Genomic DNA, 26,496 nt, shown 5'->3' with positions numbered 1-26,496 from the left:
ACACCGGTACATTAACTATAAAGTGTCAGGTAATTACCCTCAGGCTTCGTTAACAGCACCCGGAAGTAATTGATGACCTGTTTAATTGTCTTGGGTCTGTGTTGGCTGTAATCTTGATGCTTCACTGACACCAACAGGAAGTAATTGAGGCTGACAGGAAGTAATTGATGCCCTGTGTAATGGTCTTGGGTGTGTGTTGGTGTGATCTAGGCTGAGATGCCCGCATTGCCTTCTGACCTGAAGGGCTCCACGTTCTCCCACGTGTTTGGTTCCAACACGGCCAGCCTGGAGCACTTCCTCCTCAGCAGGAAGATCCGTGGACCCTGCTGGCTTGACATCAAAACCCCACGTATGTCTTGTGCGCACACACACACACTGTCAATCTGTCTTTATATCTTGTGCTGTGTCCTTTTCTCGTAATGATTGCAGCCTTAATATATATATATATATATATATATATATATATATATATATATATATATATATATATATAGAGAGAGAGAGGATGTGACCGTGTATGACATTGGTGGAGCCATTTTAGGACATGTTGTGTCTGTGTCCGTCCCTGTCCTGCAGAGCTGACCAATCAGGCGCTGAGCTGGTGTAAGGTGGAGGCTGTGGCTCTGAAGAGTGAGCTGGTTTGCGTGGTGAAGGACCTGTCCCCTCCCCCCCTCGTCGTCATGTCCCTCAGTCTGAAAACGGTGCAAAACCCCAAGACCCATCACAACGAGGTCAGTGTCCCTCACCGTCTCCATTAGTGATATGAGAATTATGACCAAGCAGGGCTCTACACTAACATTCTTTTCCAGGAGCACTTGTGCACCCAAGATAAAAAATGTAGGAGCACAGACAAAAAATGTGTATATTTGCATTTAGCCTGTATAAGCATCCTGCCAAATGTAGGCAGGGTACCCGCGGAGTCTTAAAAGTATTAAAAAGTATTGAATTTCACCTCAAAGTCTGGAATTTTTTCACGGAGGTCTTAATTTTTCAAATGATCAGTAGATTTAGTCTAATATCCTCACATAGCGTAAATCAGACAAGGATTAAAGTTCTCCGTCGTACGACGGATTTCCGTCAATTTGATTTTAGAAATGTCATATTTGAGATCGATGCAGATCCGGTGAGAAAAAAAATAGGAGGGGGGGGGGGGGTCCCCATCACCTTTTCTTTCCCTTTTTTTAAGGCAACTACAAATATTAGGTCCAATGAATTAATGTGTGTGGTGGTAAATGTTTAAAGACCTAATAGTGTTCTTGAGAACTTTCTGTCTCTCAATCAGAGACCGCTCAAGAAGATACGTCAGCCATGAGTTTCGCTTTGTTTATGTTGTAGCTACACGCTTGTCTCATTGGCCTGGGGCGGTTGCTTAAAAAAAAAAAGAACACGTTTGGAGGACGGTCTAAAAGTTGGATTATAGTGACACAATCGAGACAGCTAATGAGGTTGCCCAATCCGTTGCCCAATCCGCAACTTTTTTGGATATGATGTTGTGAGCTCTGTGCGAATTTGGAGGCTGTGTTCTTTCTGTGCATCATTGTAGACAATTTCTTACTATCGCAAACTCTTGTCAGGGGAGGTCATTCATTTTGGGTGTCACCTATGACTTGAACAGATAGCCTGCTATGCCACCCGATGTAGCCTACTATTATTGTTACAGTTTTTGATCAATGCAACTAACAGTATGTGTAAAGCGACGCAATATAAACCGTAGCCTATGCAATTTATTATCCCGTCTGTTATGACATGTACAACAATGTTTTTCACAATTTGCGACGGAAGGTTTTGACTGAGCGTGTTAACATAAAATAATAATATCGCAAACTGTTGAGTAAGGGGGCCTTGTAGCCTATTTTGCTTAGGCCTCATTTTAACGACAGTAGGTTGTGAGCGTATGTTGACAAAAAATAACCATGCAATTAAAATAGTCAACTTAAAACTTTGCTATTATTAATGTATAGCACAAAACCATAACCAGTACGCCTACCAGAACCTCGCATATTAGCGTCATGATTTGTGTGCGTCTATTTGGCAAGGCCACTAGCTGTCATGGATGCGTTGCTAAAGGAAGGCACAGGTGTCAAAAGTTAAAAAATAAATGGAGATGGGCGGCTGTTGGAAACGGGGGAGAACTAACAAGCCATGGTGGAAAAAAATAAAGTGCCAGGGGTTTGCTTTTGCGCGGTTTGCTGCAAGAAAATTGTTTATGGATGCAATAGGAAAACGTTTTAGCACACCAACAATCAGAAGACCGCCATAAGGTTAACGTTCGTGCACTTCAGAACATCTTCCCTACCTGGTGCAACTAGCCACCATGACAGAGGTAGGCTACGTTTATCTATGACTGACCGTGTTTGCACTCAGAAAGTAGGCTACGCATGTTCTTTCATAGCGCAACACGACCTGTCCCTCACCATATCTCAACCTCTTGTCAACCTTATGCAATCTGTTGCTGAAGACAAAAGCGCCCTCTCCAGATTGTCGTTATCAGATTCGCAGACCTCCTACATGAGCACACACAGTATTGCTGCTCATTGGAAAACTGAGTTGTCTGTAAAACTCAAAATTACTATGTTTTCATTAAATGCAGATGAGGCAACAAATGGTCTTTGCAAAAAGTCTTGTAAACTTGATTTTATAGATTTTACTTGGTGTTGAATTGCATATTAACAAGAAAAAAAATCTCCCCTTTAAACACTTTTAGCCTGAAGTAATTAAATAAGAGTGTAAGTTAAAGCCTTGCTACAATATTGCTGCAGTAGAAAAGAACAGCAATGGCTAATCAGCAATAGTCAGGGATGGTATTGAAATATTGTTTTGTTCATCAGGAAATCTCAATCAAGAACACTCTCAATTCGCCTTATTCACAAGGCGGCCATTGGCGGCTAAAACGAGGCTACAGGGTACACAAACCATAGGATTGTTATGTTCTATGCATTCACCTGTAGGTGGCATTAATTACATAGTAACTTAGTACCCTGTAGCCTCGTTTTGGTGTTTATTTGGTGCTTTACTTTGCCGTTTGCATCTTTTTGTACATTAAAAACCAATAGGTCGCGACCGCAAAAGGGGTGCTATCTCTATAGGTAGATATGAACAACGTATGACTTATGGCCTGAAAAAAAGTTCAGTCAAACGATTTTTTTTTTCACTTTAATCCCTGAAATACAACTAGGTTCTATTCCGTGTAAATTTGTCCATGAAGCGGGACATTCAGTCACGTTACTACCGCGACAAAGCTTTGCGTTGCCACTGCAATGTTCATGTTGGCATGTTCAAACACTTGTAAATAGTAATTATTTTAAGGTTTAATCTTACCTTTAATATTATTTATTCTATCTGAATGGGTGCGATGTAGGTATTAAATTTCATCTGAAGTGGTATTAAAAAGGTCTTAAAAGTCTTAAATTTAGGTCTGACAATTCTGGGGGTACCCTGGTAGGCTAATTTATTTATTTGTGAATCCATCTGTAGCTAATCCAAATATGCCCATGGTGACCTATCTGACTGCATACTGCCTAATACTACTACTAAAACAGTCCATTTTCTCTTCCACAAAACCCAACATAGTCTAATCAAGGATATTTATTTTTATTTGAATTATCTGCATTGATGGGGGCAGTAGGCAAATGTTAGGCCTACTTTCGTTTTGCACTTCAGCTTGTATTCGGTGTAAACAAACAAGCATGCATGAAAGCCTGGAGTTGTCAGTAGAGTTCTACCTTTCAATAAAACGAGAGTATTACGGGAGGCTACTTTTGTGCCTGTTCGCTACAGCTATATTTTGCATATTGCAGCCAATACGTCAACTGGGCTAAAAGGCATGTTATCTTTCCTTCTCTCACTGCATTCTCGGAATCTCATTCTGTTTCTCCTATATCCGATGAATTCGGTGGATAGAAGAACTAATTTCTTCATTCTTTGCATCTTGGCTGGCTAGTCTAACTTTCCGCTTTTTTTGTGCGCTCTTGGATTTGATAGAAGCGACTACTAGCAAGACACAACGCGAAACTGCTAACGTTGATAGGAGGTGTAGTTTTTATGCTGCATTCGCGACGTGATTCTATGGTTTGCACCAGTAATGTTTTGCGATGTTGCGGTGTATTTTGTAGACAAGCATTGACATGGTTAGAAGTCATTCACAACAGTGCGCCTAAATCTTTTTTGGCACTCGCACGCCATCATTTTTACTCGCATGTGCGAGAGAAATGGGCGCACTGTAGAGCCCTGCCAAGTATCTTGGTATCTTGATACCAATACTGAAACGATATCTTGATGCAATACCATGCCTAACGGTATGGTTACACACCTTGCGAATTTCACCCAACGAAATTTCACCTCGGTGGCGTTGATGGCGAAACGGCAAAACGGTAGTGGCTACAATCGGCGAGGTATCAGCTAGTTCAAAAGTTTAACTACTTAATGAAGACATTCAGGGGTTTTTATGCCTCAACCAAATAGATTTTGCCTGTGAACAACAAGGTCACTAAGACGTAATATATGTCATGCCTGTGTTGTAGCGTGTAGCCTAGCTGCCTGGCCAGGCTTACAATGAAATGCAATGTCTCGAAATGCTAGCGGTTGGCCTGTTGGCTACCTGAAAAGTTTGAGTGTTTAACTGACATCTACAGTGCTTTATTTCTGCTTCTGTAGCTCCTGTGAATTACGTAATATTGCGAGAATGACTTTGTGCCGAATTAATTATCTTTTGTTCTCTCCAACGTATTCCACCTCCAGATTGTGTCGCTGGCTGCTCTGGTCCATCACCAGTTTCCCCTGGACAAGGCTCCGCCCCGGCCGCCGTTCCAGACGCACTTCTGCGGTGAGTGGCCTCCCTCTCAATGAGTACAGCAGACATTAAACTTGTCTGATGGCAATGACATCCACTTTGTCATGCCCAATACCGACATCAGTATGACAATACCGATATCAATATGACAATACCGATATCAATATGACAACCTTGAGTATCTGCCAATACTGATACCAATCCGATACTGTCTTTTAAAACAACTATGCTATGGTGGCTTTCCTCACTGCCTTCTCTCAACAGACTTTATTAAACCTGTTTGGGGGAAATAAAGTTTTGCATTTTTTGGAGTTTATGTAATTTTGTTTTTATTTCTCTTTCATTCCTAGTGATCAGCAAACCGAATGACTGCATCTTCCCGTATGACTTCAAAGAGGCCGTGAGGAAGAAGGTACTGACTAACAGATGGCTGTAATGACTTCCGTTGCTCAAATAGTGTTTTATATTCAGTGCTGTCTGTGAGAACTTGTTTTTGTGATTTCTGATCCTCTCACAGAATGCCAAAGTGGAGATTGCAGGAACAGAGCGAGCGTTGCTGGGATTCTTCCTGGCAAAGATGCACAAGATTGATCCTGATGTTTTGGTGGTATGTGGTCATTTTGGCTGCTTATTTTTTGTAATCAGTGGTGCAAGACATGTCTTGCATGGAAAATACACAATTGCACTGAATTATTGAAATCAGCAAAGCACACGTTGTTGCTCAGTTGGTTTGCCTTTCATGATGATGGTAGACTGTAATGCAGTACTCCAGAAACAGTTCATTTCTCAGCACAGGGATGTAATTAGGAATGTAATTAAGAATGTAAGTAGCAATGTAATTAAGAATGTATTCACTGATCTGAGTGTTTGTGTTGGTTTCCTCAGGGTCATGACATCTTGGGTTTTGACCTGGAAGTACTCCTGCAGAGGATCAGCTTTTGCAAGGTACCTCATTGGTCGAAGATCGGACGTCTGCGTCGGGCCAACATGCCGAAATTGGGGGTGAGAATTGAAACTGTTTGGGTCCACGTGCCTTCGGGGGCCCGGGTCCGGCCCGGGTCATATCCCGATCCCACCTGGGTCATTTCCTCTCTCTCTTCATTTGCTTCCTGTCGCTCTCCTATCAGATTGAAGGCATAAAAACCCCTCTCACCACTCTTTTTGCATCCTCAGGGTCGTAGTGGCTTTGCAGAGAAGAGCGCCACGAGTGGGCGCTTGGTGTGTGACGTCGAGATCTCAGCCAAGGAGCTGATTCGCTGTAAGAGCTACCATCTGACGGAACTGGCGTCCCAGGTGTTGAAGATGGAACGTGCTGTGATTCCTCAGGAGAACATTCGGAACTTCTACGGGTGAGGAATGGTTTCACAGTAGAGACACTGCACCATATAGCATTTCCTGTGGAAATCTTTCACAATAGAGCTTGTAGAGCATCTGGTGTTTCCTGAGGAAGGCTTTCACAGTAGAGAGTGCACCATATAATGTTTCCTGAGGAAGGCTTTCACAGTAGTCAAGTTTATTTATATAGCGCATTTCATACACAGAGGTCATTCAATGTGCTTTGAGGTCATTCAATGTGCTTTAGTAGAGCTTGTATTGTCTCCTGAGCTTGCTGCAGAGGGTTATAGCTGAGTAATGTGTAATTATTAAAAACTGACAGCAGTAAATGAATGTAACATATCTTTTATCTTGATAAAAAAATATCCCATGGGTAGAAATGTTGCTCTTCATGAAGATTCTTTAGTCTTCTCATCTCAACCACGAGGTGGTTTCTAAGACCATTGAGTGAGATTTCAGTGAAATATGAATAACTCTTCTTAACTCTCCGTTAAACCCTTTCCATGTGTTTCTCGCATAGTGAAATATGAATAACTCTCTGTTAAACCCTTTCCATGTGTTTCTCGCATAGTGAAATATGAATAACTCTTCTTAACTCTCCGTTAAACCTTTTCCATGTGTTTCTCGCGTAGTGACTCCCCTCACCTGCTGTACGTGCTGGAGCTCACCTGGATGGACGCGAAGCTCATCCTGCAGATCATGTGCGAGCTCAACGTCCTGCCACTCGCCCTGCAGATCACCAATATCGCTGGAAATGTCATGGTGAGCTTATCAATGCATAATAACCCATCACAGTGTCTGGTTTAAAGATCAAACCCATCGGCAGACTAGCTCACAAGGCTGGGGAAATCTAGTTTCTCTTCATGCATTTGTGTCACATGTAAAAGTGTAGACATCTGTTGGAAGGTAGGTAAGTCGTTGGAACCTTTAGTTCCAGTCGTGAAAATGATGAAACAGTACTGTAAGTCGTTGGAACCTTTAGTTCCAGTCGTGAAAATGCTGAAACAGTACTGTAAGTGGTTGGAACCTTTAGCTGCAGTGTGGCCGTGTCCTCCCTCCTCCCCCAGTCTCGTACCCTGATGGGCGGGCGAGCAGAGCGCAACGAGTTCCTGCTGCTCCACGCCTTCCACGAGAAGAACTACATCGTTCCAGACAAGCAGTTCTTCAAGAAGCCCCAGCACGACCTGGTATGTGGTGGCATGCGCCGTCTCGCAGCCAAAAAGCACCACCGTGTCACCCAGCCTGGGTTTAATGCTTACGTGGCTTACGTGGTAGAGTTCAACACAAAGTGATGATTTGAGTGGCTGGTAGAGTTCAACACAAAGTGATGATTTGCTTTTGAGTGGCTGGTGAATATTACCATTTATTTGTCATTGGCTGGCATATGTTAATTTCTACCCCTGATGTTCACCCAAGCAGTTAAATCTGCTTAGATTCTGATCGGTGTAAATAGTAGATGAGAAGAAACTGCTGAAATAAGTCGCGTGTGCGTGTGCGTGTGTCAGGCTGGGGATGAAGACGAGGATGGAGCAGGTAAAGGGGCTCCAAAGAAGGTGAGGAAGAAGGCTGCATATGCCGGAGGACTGGTGTTGGATCCCAAAGTGGGTACGTACAGTGTGTGTGTGTGTGTGTGTGTGTGTGTGTTAAGAGACTGCGCGAGGGATATGTGATTACAGGAATATGGGAATCTGTATAGTATCTTCATTTTACCAACGTCGGTTACATAAAAAAAAAAACACAACTTTTATTTTCCTGTGAAATTCCTAGACCAGTAGGTCTACCGCTAAATGTGTGACAACATGCTGACTGACTTGTCCTGAAACTGGCCCTCTCTGGCTGATGCTGATGAGGCTGTTTCTATGGTTTCCAGGTTTCTATGATAAGTTCATCCTGCTGCTGGACTTCAACAGTCTGTACCCCTCCATCATCCAAGAGTTCAACATCTGCTTCACCACCATCCAGAGAGTGGCTTCTGCCATGCGCAAGAAAACACAAGAGGTGTGTGTGTGTGTGTGTGTGTCAACATGTCCTTGTTGCACTGTATCTTGATTGTTCCCTTTTTTGTAAGTCGTTTTGGATAAAAGAGTCAGGTAAATTACTAAATGTAAAGTATATAAGTAAGTATATATACTCTTTTGATCCCGTGAGGGAAATTTGGTCTCGGCATTTAACCCAATCTGTGAATTACTGAAACACATACAGCACGCAGTGTACACACAGTGAGGTGAAGCACACACTAATCCCGGCGCAGTGAGCTGCCTGCATCAACAGCGGCGCTCGGGGAGAAGTGAGGGGTTAGGTGCCTTGCTCAAGGGCACTTCAGACGTGCCTACTGGTCGGGGTTCGAACCGGCAACCCTCCGGTTACAGGTCCGAAGTGCTAACCAGTAGGCCACGGCTGCCCAATGTGTATGTGATTGGATATAAATGTGTGTGTGTGATTTGTGTAGCATTTTGGTGCGTTTTGCAAAGACTGTCTCAAGATCTATTGTGTTTTCTCCCTTAAAAGCAGTTGCGTAACCAGCCAGTGCTGGCATAAGCATACAAATGTTTAGCCTGCTATTTCTGCGGCTCTGATAGGAGGAGGACGCAGATGAGATTCCTGAGATTCCGGACTCTGACTTGGAGATGGGAGTCCTTCCCAAGGAGATCCGTAAGCTGGTGGAGCGCCGTCGGCAGGTCAAACAGCTGATGAAGCAGCCAGACCTCAACCCTGACCTTCACATGCAGGTAACCACTGTGGCCAGCAGGGGGAGTTGTAGGCTCAGTGAAGACTACGGAGCTGCAAGCTGACTGTAAACTTCACTCCATGGTTCAACCAGCTCTAGTTTAGTGTGAAGCTCATTGAATCACTCACATAGCACACTGTAGGCCCTTGGCTAACCTGGATATGGGTAAGGAAATAACCTGATTATTTTGTAACCTCATTGGTAGCCTCCAGTCAGTAACTCTACTTAAAGGGAAACTCGGGTCTATCAAAACTGCACCACTTGATGTCGTTTTGGTCCCAAACGGAAATGTACACAAATAGGGATGTAACAATACACTCAACTTACGATTTTAAGTTCACAAAACAATTTTTTAGTTGAATAAGCTGCAGTCAGTGTTTCCTGCAGGGAATATGTTCGTTAAGGTGTCTGACTGGGGGAAGAGGGACATATTGGGATATGTAGCCTATATTATTATAATATCTATAATATTATGTTGTTATATGTGACCCTGCAAGGCGAAACCAGTCGTTTTGCGCACAGTGATATTTTGAGAAAATTCACAATAAACAAACGTACAAGCTACACTTTCATATTGTGAACAAATTTCACGGATAAACATACGTTTTGACTGTTAAATCCTTACTTTATTTAGGTGAAGATTCAACACATGAGCAGTCATTCCCTTTGTCCACGCCGCTATAAGGTTTTATGGTAGGCTACGGTAGAGCTAATTTACTCATTAGGCTACTCATTACTCGTTACTCAATGTGTCAGCTCTCTATCATTCTTGGCAAATGTAACCGAATATGAATGTGAAAAACTTGCCTTTCAGGGCACGAACGGTCAAAAGCACGAAATATCCTGGGCGTCATTTTAGGGACCAGGAGAAGTTTTCCATTGAAGTAGGCTAGCGCATTTTAAAAGTAGGCTAGGCTATACACTATCTGTGTACACAGAACTTCCTCTCCCCTTACTTCGCCCGAAATACATTAATTATATTCTATAGTGACACCTTATGACCGTCCCAGGTATTAACTAGGGGGCAGAAAAAGACTCATTGCACGGTTGTAACTATGGTTGAAACTGCATAGTCAGTCATCTGCTTCAAAGTCACGCTACCGTAAGGCTAATCATAGCTGTGCCCTCACACTATTGCATGTGACAATTTACTATTAAAAAGGTGATTTTCTCCTCTTCTGGCGTATCGTGACAGGAGAACCATGGCAACTTTGGATGCGGTTATCTTAGCGATACTTAGCCTAGCAATATCCTCTATACATATCGTTGGAAAGCTTAGTTTATGGCCGTGTGAGTACAATAACTGAATTTTGTAAATTTTACCAAAACGACTGGTTTCGCCTTGTAGGGTCACATATACACTACAGTTCAAAAGTTTGGAGTTACTTAGAAATGTCCTTGTTTTACATCATTAATGTTGTTTTTTCGACAACGTCGTTGCATCGTGTTAAGTTTTTTTTCTCAACTGATGGTAATTTTCACATGTGTATCGATTTTTAGCCAATTCACGGTGCATTGTTACACCCCTATACACTAATGATCCAGAAATGGACCCTAGGTTGAAGTTAGACTGGAGTGTCCGTTCAGTTAGAGCATATAGTAAGATCACCACAGACACACACACACAGAGTCAGTTAGAGCATATAGTAAGATCACCACACACACACACACACACACACACAGAGGCAGGCAGTGAGTCCTTGATGGTCACATTTGCCCTCCTCTCTTTCGCCTGCAGTATGACATCAGACAGAAGGCTCTGAAGCTGACGGCCAACAGCATGTACGGCTGCCTGGGCTTCTCCTACAGTCGCTTCTATGCCAAACCTCTGGCCGCCCTGGTCACGCACAAAGGCAGAGAGGTGAGACGACACACACACACACACACACCACCTGATGCAAAAACACAACAGACGTATGGACATGTAATCCTCCCGTTCTTGACGCCCAACACAACGGGTATGGATCTGCTTTATCCCAATGATCAAATCCAGTGTACCCTGACTGTAGTACGTCATGTAATACAAGTGAATTTATGTGCACTGATGTGATTTAGATATTCCTTAAACCAACTTAGTGTATTAGAAAACTGCCAGAATTATACAATTCTCTGCAGTCCATTTAGTATGCCGTAGAAGGAATGTATGTCTGTTTCAACTCGGCTAGGATTGATCCATCTTTTAACAGTATGAACATTTCTGGAGTGGTCTCGTGCAATGTTTCCTCTAAGCTGCGCACGCGCGTGGCTGCGCAATAGATTTTTCAGACCGCACAAACGATTTTTTTTTCAGGGGTTAAAAATCTGACCATCAAAGCCGATGTAGGCTAGGTAATAAACATTTAAAATACTGACATGTCTGACAACCAAGTCGGATGTACGTTAGACTGTTTACATACAAAGTATCCTTTAGGCTACTCCAGGCAGGCGATATGATGCGAACTTCTGGGTCAGATTAGGCAGGCCCTGCTCCAGCAGTTATGCAGTAGGCTACCATGGCGAAAAGACAGAGCAGATGCCCCAGAAAAAGGTCTGCGTAACGTTTAAACATGAGTGGCTAGATGAAATACTCCAAATTGACACAAAAGATGGTCCAGGTAGGAAACAACTTTCAGACATATTTACGAAAGGAGTGGCGTGATCTGCAAATTCTGCTCGGAGGCAAAAGCGAAAGGAGAGTTCGCTCGTGGAAAAACTTGGTCTTGATTACCTAAGCTTGAGTATCTGACACAGAAAGTCCATGTAGACGCATTGAAAACATTAAGACTTAGACATGGGAAATCTATCGATCAAATTCTCCCCGAAACGAATGAATCCCGAGAGACTAATTCTGAGAGCACGATCCGAACCTAAACAAATAAAATTATTAATCGACAATGTGATGCTTGCAATTAACACCAACATGTCCATGTTATCAGTTTAGGATACACGATCATATGGCACAATGCTTGTGCTTTACATTACGTTCCGGAAGCAAACTGATTTCAGTTAAGACAGTTTTTTCTGGAATCATTCAGCTTTCAAGATGCCCTGCAGAAAACCTCCTTGATGCCATTACCAAGTTCTACGCAGACCGTGCGCTAAACATGAACATGAACGCAGACCGTGCGCTAAACATGAACATGAACGCAGACCGTGCGCTAAACATGAACAAAATGGTATTACCAAGTTCTACGCAGACCGTGCGCTAAACATGAACAAAATGGTATTACCAAGTTCTACGCAGACCGTGCGCTAAACATGAACAAAATGGTAATGTTTACTTCAGATGGTGCTTAAAGGTTGTATCAGCGATTACGGCTGAACTTCACTTCTGTTGATGATCAAACAAAACAGAGAGCTAGCTCGCTACTCCCTCCCGTGCAATTGAAACTCTCCTAAACGCGCATCTCGTCGGTTATTGATTGGAACACTTTATTTTGCCTTTGCGTGGTTGGCAACACTTGTTGGTAGCAAGTGTGTTAGTGTACAGATCTCAGAGCCTAGGCTGATGAGGCAGGCCGCTAGCGGATCGTTAGGAAAGATTAGACGAATGTGATCATTTATGTTTGGGACTTTTTTGGGCCTGAAGTTGCTGATACAAGCCACATAGCCAGATAGGCCCATCTCCCTCAGTGACATTCAAATGACATCATGTTTTGTAGCCTTGTTGCAAACCACTCCAGTTATACAATTGTTTATATAGGCTACCTTTAGGAAAAATGACACCATGTCAATTTAATAGGCCTATTATTGTTAAGCACTGCATTGGCATTTTTCTTTCAATGAAGTTCCACTTAAATGTTGTACCTGCTGAGAAATGACTAAACACCTTGGATATATATATATATATATCTCATTATAAGTCATAACCAGTGAACCAGTCATAACCTCTCTAAACCTTATTGAAGTTCAACCAAAGATCCGCTGTAGTGCATCATCATACTCGAGCACTTCTTAGTTAGGTGTGTTGTACTCACCCACCGCCACAAGAGGGCAGTCTGAGACTACCACCCCTCTTGCTCGCCCTCTCTCTCTCTGTCTCTCTCTCTCTCTCTCTCTTTCTCTCTCTCTCGAGCGTGCGCGCGCGCTCTCTCTCTCTCTCTCTGTCTCTCTCTCTCTGTCTCTCTCTCTCTCTCTCTCTCTTTCTCTCTCTCTCGAGCGTGCGCGCGCTCTCTCTCTCGGTCTCTCTCTCTCTGTCTCTCTCTCGCTCTCTCGCTCTCTCTCTCTCTCTCTCTCTCTCTCTCTCTCTCTCTCTCGAGCGTGCGCGCGCTCTCTCTCTCTCTCGCTCTCTCGAGCGTAGCGCGCGCTCTCTCTCTCTGTCTCTCTCTCTCTCTCAAGCGTGCTCTCTCTCTCTCTCTCTCTCTCTCTCTCTCTCTCTCTGTCTCTCTCTCGAGCGTGCGCTCTCTCTCTCTCTCTCTCTCTCTCCCTCTCTCTCAAGCGTGCGCGTGCTCTCTCTCTCTCTCTCGAGCGTGCGCGCGCTCTCTCTCTCTCTCGAGCGTGCGCGCGCTCTTTCTTTTCTTTCTCTCTTTCTCTCTTTCTCGTTACCAACTGTAGCCAGCCGTTTCCACCTAATGAATGTGGGGGGGGTCCACCGCTCTATTGTGTTAATTGTTAACCAACAGCTCTTGGCTCACCTGTGCGCATTGTTCCTTTCTCCTGATAAAATGCCGTCTCACTGACTTGATTGCCGGCTTCTCGCTCTCGATCGCACGCACGCACACACCCACCCAGCCAAGGCCGTGCTTTGAGGGCCCCCAGGGCCACCGTAACTCAGCACGGGCACACAGTCATCCTCCTCTAATCACCCGCTCTTCTCCTGCAACAATGCCAGTGCACCATAGCATGGCATTATGCGGCTGGGAGACCGCCATTAATTACGCTGTTTTTGCATTTAGCCTAAAGCGGCCCTGCTGCAGGTCACAGCCGCCCCCCCCCCCCTCAGTGTGTGAGTAAGCGTGTGTGTGAGTGAGCGTGTAAGCGTGCGTGCGTCCATGCTTGCTTATGAGGCCATAACTGCATCCCTCACAACAAAAATCACAGCCCCTTTTGTATTGTGTAAATGAGAAATACGTGAGCACACACACACAGGCCACCCCCCACACACACACACACACACCAAAACATAATAAAAAACATGTCACCCTCTATCCACTCTAATTGGGGTTATTACATTTCCCCCTCAGCATGTTCTAGCTGCACTGATACCCAGTGTGACCTGCTCAGGCCAATGAGAGGGTTGCCAGAGGCTGGTGAGAAATCCCCGGAGAGCGGAGTGACTTGTAACTCACACCCCGCTACACACACACACACACACAGGCCCACACACACACACACATACACACCCCGCTACACACACACACACAGGCCCACACACACACATACACACCCTGCTCTTGTCTCTTCTCCATTCGGTATTAATCATCACTCGCGACATTACCATTTATATTTTGATTTACTGGGCTTTATTTATAAGCGCCAGAGACATGAATGCGCCGCCCGTACAGAATGCTTTTGGTTGCTGCATGTATCATGTTTGCCATGGCGATAAAGATGCTTGCCTTGGCCCCGGGCGGCCATCTCGTCTTACCCACACCCTTGTCGCTGTCGTCGTCAGCGGCCTCACGCAGCCACTGCTCTGCAGATCCCGCCCTGGTGCACCCTGTGGTGCCCAGCCCGCCGAGAGAGGAGCGGTGGCGAGGGTGGCAGAGGAGATGACTGCTGCTTGGCACTGGCAGTGGAGGATTCGGGGGTCAGGGAGAGTGGTGCCAAAATGAGAAATTGATGGGGTGGGGGGGCGGGGGTGTGTGTGTGTGTGTGTGTGTCCATGTCCATGTCCGAAACAAAGAGGAGCAATCAAATCTAACCAAGTGTGATAATCTTATATCAAGATCGAAAAATCTAGTTGGTATTGTTTTCAGTATAAAGAGACTTACCGAGTTCTTTCTTGTGAAATCATTTGATTTAATTTAGGAAGCGTTTGATTTATTTTAAGACGTCCCATCCTGAAAACAAGCAAATTTGTCTGCCAGCGCTTTGAGTAAATTTGTCTTGATAAGACTCCTGTAAATAAGTCAAATGGCTCTTTTCCTTTATGGACCGAGGCTGGCCTTAAGGCTTTTTCCCGGTCTTAAACACCGGTGTGTGACCTTGGTACTGTGTTTCCATAAGATGCTATAACATCGGGGGCATTAGCTAACAATGCTAGAAACAAGTCATAACATTGTAAGAACCAGGGGCTGGATTCACAAAGCTTTCTTAAGACAAAAATACTTCTAAAGTGGTGCTTTCTTATTATCTTTTTTCTTAAGAACAAATTTAAGAAGATCTGATATTTATGAACAAAGTACTTATGTTTTTTCTTAACTTACTACTTATCATAATTCCTAAGACAAAACTTATTTAACTTTTTAGACAGTTTGTTTGAAATATCAGCCTTTATTGTGTGTACTACTTACAATATATAAGGTCACCATTTATTGCTAAGTTTAGCTTGCTGCTATTGTTTTCGATAAGTTCTCTGTTTACTGAAACGGGCATAACCGAAGGGTTCCTGACAGCATGTGATGCACAGGCCACAGCCTCCGTCCGGCTTCAATCATGGAAATATAAAAAGTTAGAGGCTTTGCCCCAGACACCAGGGTTTGCCCCAGACACCAGGGTTTTACCACGTATAGTGGAAAAGGGCCAAAACTGTTCGTAAATTAAGTCAAAATGATCTTTCAAGAGAGCGCTAGGTAAGTCTGTTCATACTAAATACAACACCAATAAGATTAATAACACTTGGTTAGATTCATTTTTTTGGCGTGTGTGTGGTGTACATGGTGAGAAACTGACCGGAAGGGAGGAAAGAAAGCTACATTCACAGTCTAACATTGTACATGGAACCACAATGTGTGTGTGCACGCTTGTACATGGAACCACAATGTGTGTGTGCACGCTTGTACATGGAACCACAATGTGTGTGTGCACGCTTGTACATGGAACCACAATGTGTGTGTGCACGCTTGTACATGGAACCACAATGTGTGTGTGCACGCTTGTACATGGAACCACAATGTGTGTGTGCACGCTTGTACATGGAACCACAATGTGTGTGTGCACGCTTGTACATGGAACCACAATGTGTGTGTGCACGCTTGTGGGTGAGATTATTGAATACATGAAGAAAGAATAAGCATGATTGCCATAAGAGAAAACAAAGGAAGATTAGGACGAACAGAAATGATGCCAAAGCAGTCATCTGGTCCACCCTCCATCTCCATCTCTCTCTCTCCACGCGTCATCTGGTCCACCCTCCATCTCAACACTTGGGCTACAGCTCAGGTTCTCAGCTCAGACTGAGGGAAATACAAATAAATAAGTAAATACTGTCAGGACCACTTGGCTCAAAGTAGAGCTGACATAGGGGAGACCACACTGAACTTAATGTTTAAATATGATGTTAGTTTATTAACGAATGATTTGTCCGAAGTCAGTAAATGGTAAGCAAACCAAAAGTGTCGTGCATATCAGTATGATGTAAGTGTAAAGCAAAAAGGTGAACGGGCAAGGAGCGACGACCACAGCCAGCCTCTCGTCAGGCCAAGGTAGCAGAAAGAGAGAGCGAGCCGACTGGAAGGCGGTGATTTTAAAGACCCGCTCATCGGCCCACCAATTAGCGCGGCACGGCCCACAGCAACAGCTCCACCTAAAGGCGACAGAACAGCAGCAGTAGGAAATGCAGGCTGGATTCCCACACAGGGCCAAGTCAGGGAGAGACACACCCAGCACGGCATAGCCGGGCGTGACAATACAAATAAATAAGTAAAAACAAATAAGTACAAATAAAAAGGTTTTGTATGAAATGGCGTAAGGAGAGTGGGTTGGTGGGGTATATAGATTGTGCATTCCATTTGGGTGACAATCAAATATTCTGAGTGTGCATGACATGGGTGAATTTGGTGCAACGCATTTGATATAACTAGAGGTGGCTTAATAGTACAGTAGTCCAAACTGCCACAGGAAAGCAGAGCACACCCACGGCCGCCTCGCTTGACAGCCTATGTGTGTGTCCACTTTACCCTTTAACGGGCCCAGTGATGACTGGTGCTCCTGAATATTAAGTAGGAATCATTTTATAACCCAGTCTCCCACCGCCTGTGTGTGTGTGTGTGTGTGCACAGTGACGTCATGTTGTGATTGATGGGTGGCTATCAGGACGCTGCATTGTTCCTTGTTGGGCATGTCAGCAGAAGGCAGTTAAGAGAAACTGTATTAATAGAGGTACGCTGTGCTTTCTGAGAACCGGCGCTGGCTTAATGCTGCCCTGCCACCAGTGTGTAAATTCAGGCAGCCCATTCGGAGGGCCGGTTTTACGGGGTGCAAGGTGTGAGATTGTCTCAGTTAGAGGGAGGAGGGTTAAGTATCTGAAGTTGCCTGTGTGTTAGGTTGTGCTGTGCTGTGCTGTGCGTGTGTGTGTGTGTTTTCTGGAGACTCGTTTGTGGGAATGGTGTCCTCGGGCTGGAGGGTACCTTTGCACTTAGCCGACACAGTTTGGGGTCATTCCACGCCAACTCAGCCACCCATGTACATGACACCTCTCAGATTTTGCTGAAAAGCGGTGAAAATATGCCTCATGTTACCAAACAAAGGAATCTGAAGTTTCAGGTCAATATGTCAAACAGTTTGCCCGTGGCGTCCATTAGAGCAGACGTTATGTGCTTCCAAAAATGGCAAAGGATAAAATGTGAAATTCCAATGTGTCAATTAGGGCCGTGGCACCCGAAATTCAAATGGACGCCACGGGCAAACCGTTTGAGATATTGACCTGAAACTTCAGATTCCTTCGTTTGGTAACATAAGGCATATTTTCACCGCTTTTCAGCAAAATCTGAGAGATACCATGTACACGATACCCCGATATTAGCTGTTTTCACATGGAATGACCCTTTGTTTAGTCAGTTATAGCTATAGGCTAGCTTTAGGCTAACTGGTTTATCCCACTTCCAGTGAATTATGCTAAGCTAAGCTAACCGTGCAGGCTAGCAGTGTTTCCTCTATGTTGATTTGGTAGTGGCGGCCCCCCACGGTTTAATTTTCTTCCCCCACGGTATCAGAAATGGGGCAGACGTACAATAGTCGCAGTTGCCTTTCAAAATTTATTGTGCAGACCTGTTGTAGATTCTCCAAATATACAGCTCAATCACAACTGAAAATAATGCCTCATTGTGTGTGAATAGAGGTGAATACATATAATTGTTTGTGTTGCAGCGAAGTGTCAGTTGTCAGTTCCGTGGGGGGGGTTCGGACAGGCCTGCCCCCACTGCTTAAAAAAATCCTAGAGGAAACACTGAGGCTAGGTTAATGCACGCACAAGGAGGAGAAGGGTATTTATTCCCTTATCTGACTCTGGGGTAGCCAGCAGATGAGATAATTAACGTTCCTTTAATCTGTGGGGTTGGGTCTTCTTGACTCTCACCAGCACAGTTCTGTGGATCCAACATGCAGAAAAGTGTGATGTCTGAGAAATAGACCCACTTTGCGATTCGGCATATATTGTTTGCCGACCTGTGCTATTCTGTCCCTAGTCGGCATACGTATTTTATTTTTCTAGTCGTTTCCCCTTTTTGGGATCAATAAAGTATCTATTTAACTGGATCCATGGAACTCTGGGTAGAATAGTTTGACACCGTTGTCATAGTAATAGACTGAATGCTGGTGCCCTCAGTGAAGCCCACTACAGTTTGAGGTTTAATTCTGTTGTTGGACCAGACTTGTACCCAGACAATGTTTGAAGATTATGGACATTAGGGCCAAGCTTGTGTGCCCCGACAATCTCACCAAGCTCACAACTCCCAAATGGCATTGATTTTCCGTATGGAAGTTATCGTGTTGAAATGGCGAGTAGCGTGTGTAGCTGCCCAGGCTCCGTATCCCAGCTCTCCTGGGTGCATCACGCCGCGGCAGAGGGAGCCAGGGGAAGTCCCCGAGAGGAGGCCTGCAGGGGATCAGCCCTTAACTATCACAGACGAGCAGATAGCCCCCCCCTTCTCCCGCGCGCTCGCACTTTGACCTTTCCGGGGAAACATTTGTTCATGAGCGAGCCTGGAGCGTCCCTGGCATGCCTGGCACGGGGTGGAATGGCAGGGTTAGTGTTACTCGCTGAGCACTCCGGCCTGATTGATGTCGTCCTCCATTTTTATTTTGGGTTCCTTTGTGCGCTGGCCGTTGTGAAGAATGGTCCCCTCAGCTGTGTGTGTGTGTGTGTGTGTGTGTGTGTGTGTGTGTGTGTGTGTGGAGTGGGAGTGGACAAGAGGCTCCATGGGCACAGGAGGTTAATCGAGTGATGTTTACGACTCCTGTTTGCCCGGGCCTGCTGATGGGGCTGGAATGCTAGTGAGCTTGACCTCTGACCCCATCCTATATTGCCATGCTTGGCCCCTCAGCTCAGATGTGTTAAGGGATGAGGAGGTGGGGGGAGGGGCACCACGGAACCCATTATCCCGTCACCGGTCGGCCGTCCTTGTGCAGAGAGAGGGGGGGAAACAAAAAAAGACTTCAAGAGTTACATGCCAGTAGTTGTAGACTAAGAGACGTGTGTGTGTGTGTGTGTGTGTGTGTGTGTGTGTCGTGAGGTGATCTGAGTAAACATTGCCCCTCCATCACACTCTCAAGTTCTGTACTCACAGTTGTCAGAACCGCAAAGGTCATTTATACATTTCCTGGAAGAAGACTCAATAATGCCCCACTCAACCCCCACACACAACTCTCTCTCTGTACAGTATGTGTGTGTGGAGTAGTCAACATTGTTGCACGCACCACCCGACTCCATCGATCTTTAGAACAGGGATTTACTCCTGATATTGCTGGACTTAACAAATAGTCACGGGGACTGGAGAATATTTTTGGATTTGAGCGTGTGATCACGTTAGCCCCTTTTGAGGGGAGGGTGATGGCAAGGGTGTGGCAGCTCTCGCTGTCTCCCACAATCCTCCACTCCACATATTGTCATGCACCCTCTCCCACGGGGGCACTGTGTGGGAAACTTAATTACTGGATTTTAAATGGGCAGAGTGTTGAAAGGGTGCAGCTCCTGCCATCTTTGTGTCCTGCTGCTGGAGCCAAAATGGCGTCTGGAAGTACGCGTATCAGAGCCAGCGTCTGCTTTGCAACCACCGCACGCACGCACGCACACACACACACACACACACACACACACACACACACACACACACACACACACACCGGAGTGGTGTCAGCTGAGAGACGGCAGGCAGTAATGTAATGCCTCCTGTCTCCTGGGGCTCATTGCTGTCCCTTATGGCTTCTTAATGAGGTCACATTTAAGACCTGGCCTTGAGTGTGTGTGTGTGTGTGGGTGTGGGTGTGTGGGTCACAGACGAGAGACGGCGTTTAGTTCCCCTCTTGGCCTGACATGGATACTGTGCTCGTGGGTAAAAAGGTGGAGTAGTGTCACCTTGCCCTGCGTGTGTTGTAAGTGTCCGGCTCCATTGTGCAGATAATGGAGCCTATTATGGTCTGCTGTATAACGTGGACCCGACACCCAGGGCCACACATGGGAACAGGGAGATGAAGCAGGGCTCAACCACTTCAGGTGTGTGTGTGTGTGTGGTGTTCTCAGTTAATATCACTTCACAACACGTGAGTAGTCGGTGGGTGGGTGGGGGGGGGGGTTATGATGGCTTTTATGAGTCAGATGGGTTCTTGTCTGTGTATCGTGTGTGTGTGTGTTGACAGGGGACTGCATACAAAGGCAATTAACAACTATGAAATCAAAGTTTGCTCACCGTTGGACACTTGCCCTGTAACTGAAGCCAGCTTTACGTTGAAGTGCACGGTGTCAAGGGTTCCACGCAACAGTACAACAGGTGCCTCTAATTGTCTGTGTCTGTCTGTGTGTGTGTCTGTTTGTGTGTGTGTGTGTGTGTGTGTGTGTGTGTGTCTATGTCTGTTTGTGTCTTGTTTGTGTGTGTGTGTGTGGTGAGCACACAAGGCCACTGAGAGAATAGGATCTGATTAATATATTTGCGGCGATGCCCTGGCTCTGGGGTATTTATACTGCGGGTCTGTGGAGCCAGGCTCCCGTGCCGGGGATGCCAACCTGATGCTCCAGTGATTTCAGGCGCTTGTGTTCAATCAGAAGGGGGATTGGCAGGGATATTTTCCCCCTCAAGAGGGCCAGCCCGCCGTGAGCAGCGCTGTGGAATCTGCCATGGCAGGCCTTGGAGACCACTGCTCCGACCTGCGGAGTGTCCTGCACTGTGGGGATGAAGGGGAAACAGCGGGTCCTAATACTCAGGCCTGTGTGTGTGTGTGTGTGTGTGTGTGTGTGCGCTCCGGGTTTGATTTAATCAGTTGGTTCTCAAAGTGTTGGCCGTGTCCTAATAGTGGGGAATCGAGACACGACCGGTGGGGCACGACGAGCGTCAAGAAATTAGTCTTTTTTTTGTGCTTATCTTTATGAATGTATTTAGGACGATCATACAGTCGAAACAAAATAACCACACACAAACATTGGAGTCATAAACTGGCCTATATTAATTAAAACAACATCAGATCCAGGGGACTGAGATGGAAAATGTAACGTGGAACCAATAATATTTTAACGTTACCATTTTGCTGTGGTGATTGGGGCAGGGGGAAATGATGGGAAAAGTTTGAGAACCGCTGAGCTAAATACAGCTTCCACTTCCACTCATTAGATCAGACTGTATTGTGCACAGGGACTCATATGGATTTCCAGCTTCCACTAGATTAGACTATTGTGGGTCGGAGCTCAAAGGTTCTTCTGGTTCAACACGGTGTTGAACAGGGTGGAGAGAATATTTGAGGCAAGCTGTGAGGAGAATCTGTGTGTGCAAGAATATGCCAACCTGTAGGAGAATCTGTGTTTGCAAGAATATGCCAACCTGTAGGAGAATCTGTGTGTGCAAGAATGTGCCAACCTGTAGGAATGATGATGCAAGGCTGTTTTATTTCATGCCCAAGGCAACTCCATGTGCTTATGATGATGAAGTTTAATAGATGAGGGATAATGTATAGTCTGCTGGTGATTCTATGACTGAATGGTGGCTATTATCCTGCCACTGCAGTGGCGTGTAGAAATGGAAACACTGTTTCTTACAGTTATTAAGTATAAGCTACAGTATAGGGGTTCACTCAGCCCATAGGTAGATGCCAAGGTGTGTACTGTGTGATTGTAGAAAGTATCGTTTTCCAATTTACTTTTCTCCTGTGAGAAGTGCTCATAATACCGACCCCAAGCAGAGCCCTGTGTTCACTCCCCGACTCCTTGCCACTCGCCTATTGAGTCGCTCTCACAGCCTACAATTTGTGGAGAACAAAAAGGATGTGGATAATCGCTGCTAATATAGTACTTTAACCCGTAATGAAAGGCAGGGGTATGATGTATGCAAGGACTGAACAGTATTGTGGTATTTCTGATTTTCTCTAGTTCCGTTTCTGCACATACCACTTCAGGTTCATGTTACTTTATTGATACCCATACGTAAACGAGCTTTACAGTCTAGGAGGCAGGACATCCTTCACACTTTGTAGACCACCACATGACAGAACACACAAACAATTAAACATATACCGTATTTTACGGACTATAAGTCACACTTTTTTTTTTTTATAGTTTGGCTGGTCCTGCGATGTCCTGCGACTCAGGTGCAACATATATATATGTGTGTGTGTGTGTGTGTGTGTATGTATGTATATATCAGAGGTGGGACCAAGTCACTGTTTGGCAAGTCACAAGTAAGTCCCAAGTCTTAGCACTCAAGTCCAAGTCAAGTCCCAAGTAAATACAGAGAAGGGCAAGTCGAGTCCAAGTCCAAGTCTCATCAAAGCCAAGTCGAGTCCAAGTCCAAGTCCCAATCTTTTTCAAGTCCTGAACAAGTCATCAGGTACTCTTCACTTAATAATGGCATTATTAGACTATCGATCATAATTTTAACACTTCCATCTAATCCACAGATTTTTTTTTTATAAATACAGATTAAAATATGTTCAATGTTTCTGTCTTGAAATCTTTTACGATATATGCATGCGCATACAATATACACATGTGCATACCTGAGTAATCTGTACAAAACGGATAGCTACATGACAAATAAAAATATTGTTTTTCCAAATTTCGGAGCCCACTGTAAGGATGAGTAATAATTTGACTGATGGCATTTCACTGCGCTAGGCCACAGATTTGCCTGCAAACAATTTATTAGGCTGTCTGCCAGTGGCGACTCATAAGGGAAGCCAAGGTCAACACTTTTATATTATTTAAAAGATAATAATGACACAGTAATTTTGTTTTAAAGTATTCATTTCTTAAGAAATACTACACATGTGATGCTGTTTATCTCATTTGTAAATGGTGCACTGTCACTTTAAGCCCATTGTGTGCCACTGTCCACACATTCTCATAATGATCTTTTTTACCAGCTCCATTCCTATGGCTAGTCCACAAACTCAAACATTGTTTGTACCACATGAATAGCACAATATTAACAATGATAAGCATTATATTAAGTTGGCACAAACAGCTTTCATTCCTTTGGAAATAGATGCATGTATGACATGATGCTTGCTTGACATTTTCTGTTTGCAATTAAATGTGGTAGCCAGTAGCCACCTAGCTAGCTGAGTGGAATGCGTTTCAATCGGCATATCAATGTGCTTCATGTAAACAAATTATTGAATAGGCCTACTTCAAGACTCACCATTTCCATTAAACAAAGGCAAAGACAACTCTTCATATTCTTGTCCACTTTCCAAATCACAGTGAGTGCAGCCTATGTCATAGTGACCTGGATCTCATAGTTTATAACAGTAGTGAGAACCGGATAAATCCGCAATTTCCCCTAATCTCGTATTTGTTGCCTTCATGATTTCCTTTTATACGTTTCTTATATTTAAAAGAAAATATCAATCATCATCAACAATGACAAGCCAGCTGGAACCTGCCACTCGTTTTCTCTCCCTCTCGTGCGTGCTTAGATGGGGTTCTCAATTAAATGGAGTAGGCTAGCATAAGTTCAAGTTGGATCTTAATGGAGAGGACTCGAAAAGTATCATCTTTATGTAACATGCTGTTGGTGCATTTTGACATTGTAAACGTTCTCTAACAAGAGTGCAAATCAGTTTGCAGTAAAGCTACTAGTTATTAGCTAAATGTTGGTCGTTTCTCTGTCTCTTGGTGCCCTACACACAGTGCGTAACGCATGTGGGGGTAGCGGCAGCACTGAACTGTGCTCTGGACTGGCCGCTTGTCTCCGCTATTTATTTTTTTTTTAGTCGCGGAGGGAAAACATCTCTGGGGTGACTGGTCCACGATCAGGAAATTTAGTTTTTGACTCGAGACATGTCAAGTCGTCACAAGTCAAAGAGGCAAAGTCCGAGTCAAGTCTCGAGTGAATAGTATTCAAGTCCAAGTCGAGTCGCAAGTCATGCCGAATTTTATCAAGTCAAGTCTGAAGTCATTAAAATCATGACTCGAGTCTGACTCGAGTCCAAGTCATGTGACTCGAGTCCACATGTCTGGTATATATATATATATGTGTGTGTGTGTGTGTGTGTGTGTGTGTTTTTTTCCTCTTCATGACTTATACTCAGGTGCAACTTACAGTCCGGAAAATACGGTAGAACAGACAGTAGAACATGGTTAAAAACATGTAACATATGAAACATATAAACAGTAGAGCATGGATAAAAACATATGATATAAAACATGTAAAACGGACAGTAGAATATGGAAAAAAATATTTGACATAAAACGTACAAAACGGACAGTAGAATATGGATAAAAACATTTGACATATAAAATGGACAGTAGAATATGGATAAAAACATTTGACATAAAACATGTAAAACAGACTGTAGATGCTACAGCTAGTGCATGAGCAAGGTGCTTGTGCGTTATGTGCAAGTAATTCTACAGTTTGTTCAACAGAGTGATTGCTGCTGGAACAAAACTGTTTTAATCTTGTAGTCCTACAGTACATCTATGGACTATTACCCTCCATCCAGAAGAGAGATACAGGAATTCCCTATTCAAAGGGTGTAGGCTATCTTCTAGGATGGCCATAGCTATCCGCTGTAGTTGTTTAGCATACAGGGATGTGGGATGCAGCTGGGCCTCACCAATCAGCTTACTTGACCATCTTACAATCTGATTTAAACTATTGTTGTGCTTAACTAAGGCAGACCCAAACCTTGACACTAAAGACAAATAAGCTACACAATAGGCTCCTGGGCAGTTGTTTTGTAAACAGGCCGCTTAGGAACTTTTCATCACAGTGTCTGCCCTGTGTATGTACATAGAGTAAAATTGTGCGCGCTTGTGGTGGAGAATGTGTGTATGTGTAGGACTGATTGGATAGAGAGATGACAGCAGACGTAGATCACCCTGACAGTGAGGCACAGCTCGGGCTATTTCAGGCCTGTCATCCTCAAAATGCTCTTCAGGGGGGCGCTTCTCAAAACAATCGTCACCAGATACTCTCTTTTACAAGGTCTGTGTGCCGCCGCCACCACTGCGGCCCAGGCTTAGCGTGAGCCCTCTGATGTGGAGAACGGGGCGTGGACGAGATGCCCATCCTCTGATGTGGAGAACACACACACACACACACACACACACACACACACACACAACAGACACACATGGGACAGGGGAACGGGGCTTGGGAACACACACACACACACACACACACACACACACACGGGGCTGGGGAACGGGGCTTGGGAACACACACACACACACACACAACAGACACACATGGGACAGGGGAACGGGGCGGGGAACACACACACACACACACACACACACGGGGCTGGGGAACGGGGCTTGGGAACACACACACACACACACACAACAGACACACATGGGACAGGGGAACGGGGCGGGGAACACACACACACACACACACATATGGGGCGGGGGCGAGATGCCCATCCTCTGAGCGCATGGCTGAGCCGTAGGAGGAGTGAGAGGCTGTTGCTTTTATAGGTGTCTGTTGCTCACACTGTAGGCCATCTCTTCCCATGTTAATTGACTTTGGCGTAGCGCTAATGATCATAGCTGATCTCAAGCCACTTTTGTCTCTCACCCCTTCTGGATACGGTATTCGGGATTTAGTGTCTTCTTACACACACACACACACACACACACACACACACACACACACAGTGTCTTATTAGCGCAGCCAATAGGACAGTAAGACAGGGAGTGACTAGTACACACGATTATCAGCATCATGTCACAGTGGGTTTGAATAAGTTTGAATGTTGTGGATTAGTCTTCAGTTCTCCCTCCGTGTGTGTGTTGCCTCTCCCATGGTCTTTGATCATGGGCTACATGATGCATGTTCATCTTGAGATCATTGTGTGTGTGTGTGTGTGTGTGTGTGCGTATGTGCCTGTGCAGCGAGAGGCATTGCATGCGTAATGACTAAGGCCCTGTGAATGGGGTAACTGGAGGGGCTGCCAGAGTTTCGACAGCTGACTACACACATTCAGACAAGACACGGACATGCACACACACATACACACATACTAACACACACAGGTGCAAATGTGGTAAGCCAGGGCATTTTGTAATTTTGCGCAGCTGTGGCTGTGTTTTTTTTTTTTTTTTTTTTAAGTTGGGTGTGTCCTGATGATGTCA

The 26,496-nt window shown here is 44.8% G+C and overlaps 1 protein-coding gene across 1 annotated transcript in view; it reads left to right on the top strand.

The window, feature by feature from the left end:
- pola1 (polymerase (DNA directed), alpha 1) overlaps positions 1-26,496 on the top strand; it is a 113,107-nt gene that overhangs the window by 13,779 nt on the left and 72,832 nt on the right. Inside the window, exons 14-26 of the mRNA XM_042068202.1 lie at positions 211-349; positions 577-731; positions 4,738-4,822; positions 5,140-5,201; positions 5,307-5,396; positions 5,675-5,791; positions 5,963-6,138; positions 6,757-6,886; positions 7,192-7,311; positions 7,630-7,729; positions 7,995-8,122; positions 8,704-8,853; positions 10,591-10,713. Of these exons, the coding sequence (XP_041924136.1) occupies positions 211-349; positions 577-731; positions 4,738-4,822; positions 5,140-5,201; positions 5,307-5,396; positions 5,675-5,791; positions 5,963-6,138; positions 6,757-6,886; positions 7,192-7,311; positions 7,630-7,729; positions 7,995-8,122; positions 8,704-8,853; positions 10,591-10,713 (1,575 nt within the window). The remainder of the gene's footprint in view (positions 1-210; positions 350-576; positions 732-4,737; positions 4,823-5,139; positions 5,202-5,306; positions 5,397-5,674; positions 5,792-5,962; positions 6,139-6,756; positions 6,887-7,191; positions 7,312-7,629; positions 7,730-7,994; positions 8,123-8,703; positions 8,854-10,590; positions 10,714-26,496) is intronic.

Source organism: Alosa sapidissima, chromosome 17 (genome assembly GCF_018492685.1).
Source record: "Alosa sapidissima isolate fAloSap1 chromosome 17, fAloSap1.pri, whole genome shotgun sequence".
Classification (NCBI taxonomy): domain Eukaryota; kingdom Metazoa; phylum Chordata; class Actinopteri; order Clupeiformes; family Clupeidae; genus Alosa; species Alosa sapidissima.
Note: the sequence above shows the minus strand (reverse complement) of the source record. Positions and strands in the feature narration are given on the sequence as shown.